Source organism: Guillardia theta (assembly GCF_000315625.1).
Source record: "Guillardia theta CCMP2712 unplaced genomic scaffold GUITHscaffold_293, whole genome shotgun sequence".
Classification (NCBI taxonomy): domain Eukaryota; class Cryptophyceae; order Pyrenomonadales; family Geminigeraceae; genus Guillardia; species Guillardia theta.
The window spans coordinates 8,571-17,194 of NW_005434383.1; the positions used below are offsets into that span (position 1 = coordinate 8,571).

Below are 8,624 nucleotides of genomic sequence, written 5' to 3' on the forward strand. Positions count from 1 at the left end.
GACGGGAATGTTTCAATTGCATGTTAAGGTGACAGTATGATGTTAACATTGCCTTGCCTGATGGTATAGCAGGGCCACAAGGCGCAACAGGACCCCAAGGAGCAACAGGACCCCAAGGCGCAACAGGACCACAAGGAGCAACAGGACCCCAAGGAGCAACAGGACCACAAGGCGCAACAGGACCCCAAGGAGCAACAGGACCCCAAGGAGCAACAGGACCCCAAGGAGCTACAGGGCCCCAAGGCGCAACAGGAGCACAAGGACCAGCAGGAGCAACAGGACCAACCGGAGCCACAGGTGCAGCAGGTCAAGCCGGCATCAATTGTCCAGAGATAATATTATTCGATAGTCAAAATAATGAGCTAGTAAGATTTGGCGATTCAAGTGTTTCATCTCAAAACGTAATATTACCTAACCCAGCAGGAGGAGACGGAACAGTATATTCATTTGATACAGATGACTTTTATCTAGATTTAAGTAATAAGGTTTTTATTTTAGGCGGTGAAGGGGTTATAAATACCTATAACACAAGCGACAATAATCTTAATATTTTCTATAACAAAAATATCAAACTAAAATTAGGAATATCAACATATGATTTCAATATCTATAATGATATTTATTTTTACAAAACATTATCTAATGCTTCATATCTAGTTAAAAAAAATAACAATGTTGATATTACACCTTCTTTGTTTGTATGGTATAAGTTCAATAATGACACAAAAGATTCAATAAATGGATATGATTTGAATACTAAGTCATTTGGTGCATATGCAATATTACCTACAACATCGCCTACATATACCATAAATAATATTGATACTAATTATGCCTATATATTATTTCCTTGTGTTTCACCAACACAATCTATTGCCACAATAACTTTTAATGACACAATGATTATTGATGTTTTAATTGTTGCGGGTGGTGGTGGTGGTGGAAGCAATGGAGGAGGTGGAGGAGCTGGAGGAATTATTTACCTTACGGGTTTATCTGTATCTAGTGGGACAGTTAAAATAATAAAGGTCGGAGCTGGTGGAGCTGGTGGAATAAGTAATGGTAATGGTGTGATAGGTTATAATAGTGAATATGATACAAATCAAGCTAGAGGCGGCGGCGGAGGGGGTGGTTTAACGAGTAAATATGGTAGTAGTGGTGGGTCTGGTGGTGGGAGTATAGGGGTTGCGTATGGTGGCAATTGGGTAACTGGTCAAGGAAACTATGGAGGATATAGCTCCGCATCTACTACATCCGCAGCGGGTGGCGGTGGTGGTAAGGGTGGTGCTGGTGGTATTGCCTCGTTAGGACGAGGAGGAAATGGCGGGTCTGGTTCTTCATATAATTTAAGAGGTGCAAATATCACTTATGGCGGAGGTGGAGGAGGCGGGGGCGATTCAACGTATGGTTTAGGTGGCAGTGGTGGTGGAGGTCGAGGTGGTACAATATCAATGGGTCCACTGGCTGGTTCAAATGGCTTGGGTGGTGGTGGTGGTGGTAGTAAAAGTTCAACATTCGCAGGAGGAAGAGGAGGCGATGGAGTTGTAATCATAAAGTTCAATAGATTGACAAATTATTCTGATTTTTCATTTCAGAATAACGATGTCGTAAGGTTAAACTATAGCATATTATCATTAAATGTAACAACTCCTGCAATAAAAGAAACATCATCAACTGTGCCACTAATAACAAGCACAAATAATGATATTTGTATAAGCTTTTGGTTAAAAATAACTGGATTTAGAACACAAAATGATGAAAAAATTATAACTAGTTTGAATAATGCGATATATATCAAGAGAAACAATGGTGATTTTTATTTTACTTTTGATAATGGTAATAATATATCTATTGTATCTGGAAAATATAGTGTGTCAGACTGGCAACATTTTGTATTTCAAAAAAATGATTTGACATCAGAATGTTATATTGATTCAGTGAAACAGACAATAACGAATTCGACAACAAGCTTAACATTGACAAGCAGTCAAATAAAAATTGGCCCATTCATTGGAAATCTTCAAAATTTGAAGATATACAGTAAGGCATTAACTCAAGATGAGATAAACAAAGAGTTTGATTATTTAGGAGATGGACCATTACAAATAATAGGATATACACACCCATACAAAAATGCAGAAATAGATGAGAAAATAAATAATGTCATTGCTAACTCAGGATATAGCGACGTTGAAACTCAAGCATATTTAACAGCCAATAATTATGCTAGAATATCAGATATACCAACGGCTTATACAGATACAGACACACAAGCCTATTTAACAGCCAATAACTACGCTACAATATCAGATATACCAACGGCTTATACAGATACAGACACACAAGCCTATTTAACAGCTAATAACTACGCTACAATATCAGATATACCAACGGCTTATACAGATACAGACACACAAGCCTATTTAACAGCTAATAACTACGCTACAATATCAGATATACCAACGGCTTATACAGATACAGACACACAAGCCTATTTAACAGCTAATAACTACGCTACAATATCAGATATACCAACTAGTTTTGAATATAATCAAATAACAAATTTTCCTACAGATATAATATTGACTGTTTCTTCGGATTTCAATGTTGATAATAATCAGCTAAATTTTACAAAAATTATAAGCTATAATGATTTAGATGATAAGCCTTCATTCTTTTCATCGACAGACCAATATATACAGTCTATTAATACAGAGTATTTTGAAATATCAGAAAATAGATTATCTTTGAATTATATACCTATAAGCACAACAAACCAATACATAAAATCTGTGAATCAACAGTTTAAAGTTATTGATGGTCAACTGCAATTAGATAATTTTGGAGCCTCAATTCATTTAAAATCTGATAACAGTCTATCATATCTGAAATTAGAGAGTGGTTTAAATATTAGTAAATTCCCTATTTTATGGTACAGATTTGACCAAGACTATAGCATTATTAAGAATTATGGAACATTAGGAGACACATATAATTTGCAATCATCTGTTACGGCCCCGTCCTATGGTGGCCAATCTGCTTATGGTTCATCGTGTGCGACTTTTAATAGGTCATCAAATCAATATTTTCTAAAGAACATAACAGGAAACACGTTTTTAGATGGAGATGTTACAATAAGCTTTTTTGTTAGGTTTGCAACATGGAGCAGCAATTATATATGTTCGATTGTAAATAATAGCTCAAATGGTCTTATTATTCGTTTATCATCAACTAACGGAACAGTTAATTTTGGTTTTATAAATAATGGCACGCAAACAGTTGTGAATTTAGTAAAATCAAACCCATCTAATTATCTTAATGCATGGGTTCATATTTCATTTAGGATAACAGCTTTAGGAAATTTTAGATATGGGTTCAATCTGAATTCATCTGAATATTCTGATGATTTAGTCGCTAACAATAACTTACAAAATAAAACGACCTTATACCTTGGATATGGTACAGGGGCAAATTTCTATAGTGGCGATATAGATGACTTTAGAATTTATAACAGATATCTAACAGATGCTGAACTCGATTTAATCAGAGATAACAAGGCTTCAACATATATTGAAGAAAAACAAATTAAAGATGTACCTTATATATTTTTTAATAATATAAACGAGCCTGAGAATGTGGCTTTATACATTGAGAAAAATAATTTTATTATATCTAGTTCTTGTTCTGGCGGCAGTAGCATAATTTTAAAGACTGGTTCAACAGATATATTTGAGAATGCCCAAGAAAGATTAAAAATAGGTATTGATAAGATTTCCTCAACTGTTAATATTGAGACTACAGGCACATTAAAATCTGCTGGTTTCATATGTAATGGAAACATTGCATTAACGGGAAACATTTTCAAAAATGGAACAAATATAACTGAATTTGATGTTAATCTTCAAAATTACTATACTAAGTATGAAATTGACTCCTTTTTATTAAATATAGGAGCTGGTAATAGTGGTGATTCTTTTTGGACATTGAATCCAAATGGTTTGTATTATATGGGTACTGTTGGGATTGGTACCAGTTACCCAACTGAGATTTTTGATGTAAATGGATGTATCGGGGTGGCAGGTGGAAATGCTGTATATAACCCAGATAACTCGGTTGATGCTATTAATCTTGGACGGACATATTTTGCATTAAAACGTAATGGGACCATAAATGATTGGTGTTATATTCGCCAGTTAGACACAAGTGATAATTACAAGTTATCATTTGATTTTCATAATGATGGTGAGGCTCGTCTTGCCTTAAGAAAGATAAATTCTTCACAAAATCCAGATTTAGTATTTGAATGCTTTTCATTCGATGATTATAAAATATCTATACACGGCCGCGATGCTATACGTGGAAACAGTACAGATGATACATATCTTAGATTAAATGAAAGTGGGGATTTTACTAGCGGTGTTTATACAAAATATAACTTTAGATGTGACGGATTGATTATCTTAAATAATAAAATTGCATTAACAAGTAATGATACATACCTAAAATTAAATAATAACAACGATTTCGCTGATGGTGTTCAATGTCAAGGAAATTTTAATGTTATTGGAAATGTCTCATCATCAGGAGCTATAAACTGTTCATCTGTTTCATCATCAGGAGCTATAAGCTGTTCATCTGTCTCATCATCAGGAGCTATAAGCTGTTCATCTGTCTCATCATCAGGAGCTATAAGCTGTTCATCTGTGTCATCATCAGGAGCTATAAGCTGTTCATCTGTGTCATCATCAGGAGCTATAAGCTGTTCATCTGTGTCATCATCAGGAGTCGTTAGCTGTTCATCTGTGTCATCATCAGGAGCTATTACCTGTTCAGGTGCCACAATGAATGGCGATGTTGCGATTGGCAGGGTGATGTCATCATCTGTTTGTAGGAGAACCACTGTAACATTCACCACTGAATCGGCCAATTATTATCAATATAACCTCGATTTTAGGAATTATGTGAATAAGTCAGCAACCGCAGGCGATGATGTTTATATTTTCAGAATAACAAGCTATCAAGCGGCTGGTGACTTTGGTGACCCCAATGTTCATAGCAGCTGTTATATGTTTTTTGAGAGCACCTATGCTGGTGGCAAATCGCGAAGACACGTTATATATGAAAATGATGGTCGCGGTGCATTCTGGGGTAGTCTTAGTTCTGGTTCTACTCTATTTTTCAATGGTCAGGTTGCAAGAACAATAACCTCGATTATTGAGAGTATAACATAAATGGTCCAAAAATAAAATAAATAGCGAGGGGGTTCCGCCCCCCTGCGACGGATAGATTAAAATTATATCTATATAGATTAATGCGTATTTTAGTTATCAACACATTATAAATCTCATTATTATATGTGAAGATATACTAAATGACAGCATTACAAAATAGACAGCATAAAAATATCTCTGGTAATATTAAAGGCGGCGCGCGGGGACGCACCCCCGCTATGGTAACACAAAATAAAACATCCTCAAAACCGCTTATTGTAAATGTGAAGATAGAAAACAATCTTGCATCGAAAAATGATCAATGTTGTGATGAGCAATCACAAAATATAAAAAAAACAGCTGGGCTGAGATTGCCACCCAATACAAATCAGATGTCTTATGGGCATGGCATGCGGGTTATATCTGACCCTTTCGGATCTATTAATTTTAATGAGATAAGAAGGATTGATGATCAAGGTCGTTCAATGTATCAAACATTAAGCCGAGACATGCAAAATTATTATCAAGATGTACAAAGACAACAGACTAATTTAAATCAAATGCTTAATAATCTAATCAATCAACCAGCCATGCCAGCCATGCAACCCATGCCACCAGCAACACCGCAGCAACCCGCACCAATTCCAGCTGCTGGAACATTGCCGACACCGCAAACATTACAATTCGGAGGCTCGGCTTTGCCAAGTGGAGCATCGCAGAGTTCAGTTGCAACTCAACAATATCAACCATTCCCACCCCCAACACCTGCGCAAGCACTAGCACCAGCAGCAACAACACAACCACAACCACAACCACCACCAACACCACCCCCGCCAGCATCACCAAGGGCCAGCATCATACAAAATCAACAGTTGCCACAAAATTTTAATCAATTCTATAGAACTTTAACAACTCCAAATGATAGGGGTGCTTATGATAGATTCATAAGATCATTCAATGAAAATCGTCGATCAGCAACACAAAAAAGAACATTTGATCGTTTCGGTGATCAAATGTATAAATTGCTAGAGATTGCGCTTGATCAAAATCTTATCACAAATCAAGAAACAAAGCTACATTATTTATCTCTATTAAATGATTATCAGAATTCGCAATCAATGGCAGCGGGTGCAAGGCCTTAAGCAATCTTATTTATGCCTGTGTTGCTCATAGGCAATAAATTTTTGATTGTTGCCTCTGGCGGTGTATAATTGACTTGGTCTTCATCATAGTCATATATGATCAATCTTAAATTAAATTCTGAACCCTTGACTAAGCCATAATTTAGTAAAATATCGGCAGATCCAACGATGGTATATTTGTTTTGAAATGTTAAGACTAACTCATTTTTTGCGAAATCGCTTGATCTTAATTCAAATGAATTCAATTCCAAATCATTATTTTTATAGTGATATATCAAGCTTTGATAAGGTTGAGATGCAAAACCGCCTGCTCCAGTGCCTACAGTGACGACTTGATGCTGATTATCAAAGTATTTGCTAAATAATTTTAAATGTGCTTTATTGCTAGATAGATATTGATTTTTTACTGATATGCTCGGAGTGAATAGATTGACAGTCTCGACAATAAATTCATTCTGATTATGTGCTAAGAGTATTTTTAAATCAAATTCATCTATTGCAATTTTGCAATTTCGTGAGAACTCAACAGGAATATTTAGATGAATTCTATAATCATTGATAAAATCGGATATTTGCGGAGGGTTCCCCTTATTGGAATACTGCGAAGTTTCAAAGCTTTGAATATTTGAGCTATCAATATCTATGATATAACTATTCTTCAATTTGAAATATTGCCCAGACATTTATTTATATATCCATATTTTATTCTTGTGCCTCGATAGGGCATAATTGAATGCCTTCATATATTTCACCTTTGAAATATGATTTTTGCAATTGATCCCCTTTGTCATCATTTATTTCATTGTTCATCAATAGATTGACACAACCTAAATGAATTAAGAAATCATCTAAATTAGGAAATCGTTTCTTTGCCTCGTCAAAATATTTCTTATACAATTCTTTATCATATGGCAATTCTTCCCTCTCTTGTTCAATGGCATCAATTGCTGCCGTTTGTGTTATTGTTTCCTCCATCATTGCTAGCGTCTTTATTATTAGAATTAGATTTTTTATATCTAATGATACGATCAAAATTAAGCTTGAAGACATTCTCTTTTTTCTGTGTTGTATCTACAACAAGCGCATCGTGTGGGTTATCTGCTGTTGCAAACTCATATAATCTTTCAAAATCTTCAATTGTTATCAAGCCTGATATGTTCTCGTAAATGTCTTCCATCACGATTTTTTTTGAGGCAAATTTGAACAGAACATAAACCGATGTATTGACTCTTATTGATTTATTGATTGCTTTCAGATTCTGGGCACAAATGAAGAACTGGCAGCGCATGTGACGAGAGTTCAATATTGCTTTAACAAGTGAATTTTTGCGGCTGTTCTTAAATGCGTTAGATCCCAAACAATCATCTAGAATTACATTATTGACAACCCCATTGGGATATCTTGGCTTGTTTGGTAAGTCCTTGGGATTCTTGAAATCATTGATAAATAACATCTGCAGATCTTCGGGATCCATTGATTCAATCTTTGATAAAGGCGTTTTCTGAAACTTCAGATAAGCCTTTTTATATTTTAAATATTTCTCTGTCTCTTCTGCTTCTCTTTTAATATCCTCTAAAACCTCATCTAACTTTTCTTCTGTAAATTCATTTATTATATCATCATCGTCTAAGCTATTTAAGACAGTAAAAACAGGGTTCGCATCGTATGTCGGACTAAATAGAATAGTTCTAATTGCTACCTTATCGCCTGTCTCAGGATCAATATAACCAAATTTTTCAAAGTTGCTTATCATCTTAGTCACTGCGTAAGTCTTCCCTGAGCCTCTCATGCCAACAGCAAGACATACACAATAAGGCTTCGGTAGATTATTGTCAGTCTGCGGATAGATCAACTTTTTAAAGGGCTTAGGTCTATTGTCCAAATATTTTATTTGTATTGTCTCGATATCAGTCATTTATTAGAACGTTACAAAAAATTTGAATGGCCAAATAGATTCATTGCTGACAGGCGGAGACGCTCACGCTCTAGCTGTTGCCTTAAGCTATTGTCGCTCTCTGTTTTTATCTGTGATCGGATTGATGGTGTGGTTTGTTGTTGTGGTGTGCTCTGTAGATTTCTATAATCTGCTTTCAATCTGTTATATTTCTCTTTGTAATATTTGGCATCTTTTATTATAAAGTCTTGAGGCAATGCCTTTTTTTGCTGTTCTATCTTTTGATCAACTAATTTATCGATCTCTTGGGCTTGCTCTAGAACCTCCTTATGTTTCAATTGTTTATTTAATCTTGATTTTGGGTTTGCCTCGGCTAAT

The 8,624-nt window shown here is 35.3% G+C and overlaps 1 protein-coding gene across 1 annotated transcript in view; it reads right to left on the reverse strand.

The window, feature by feature from the left end:
- GUITHDRAFT_61809 (hypothetical protein) overlaps window positions 1-4,813 on the reverse strand; it is a gene marked incomplete at both ends in the record, with an annotated part of 9,272 nt that extends 4,459 nt beyond the window's left edge. Inside the window, one exon of the mRNA XM_005818546.1 lies at window positions 4,596-4,813. Within this exon, the coding sequence (XP_005818603.1) occupies window positions 4,596-4,813 (218 nt within the window). The remainder of the gene's footprint in view (window positions 1-4,595) is intronic.
- Between the last annotated feature and the right edge of the window lie 3,811 nt (window positions 4,814-8,624).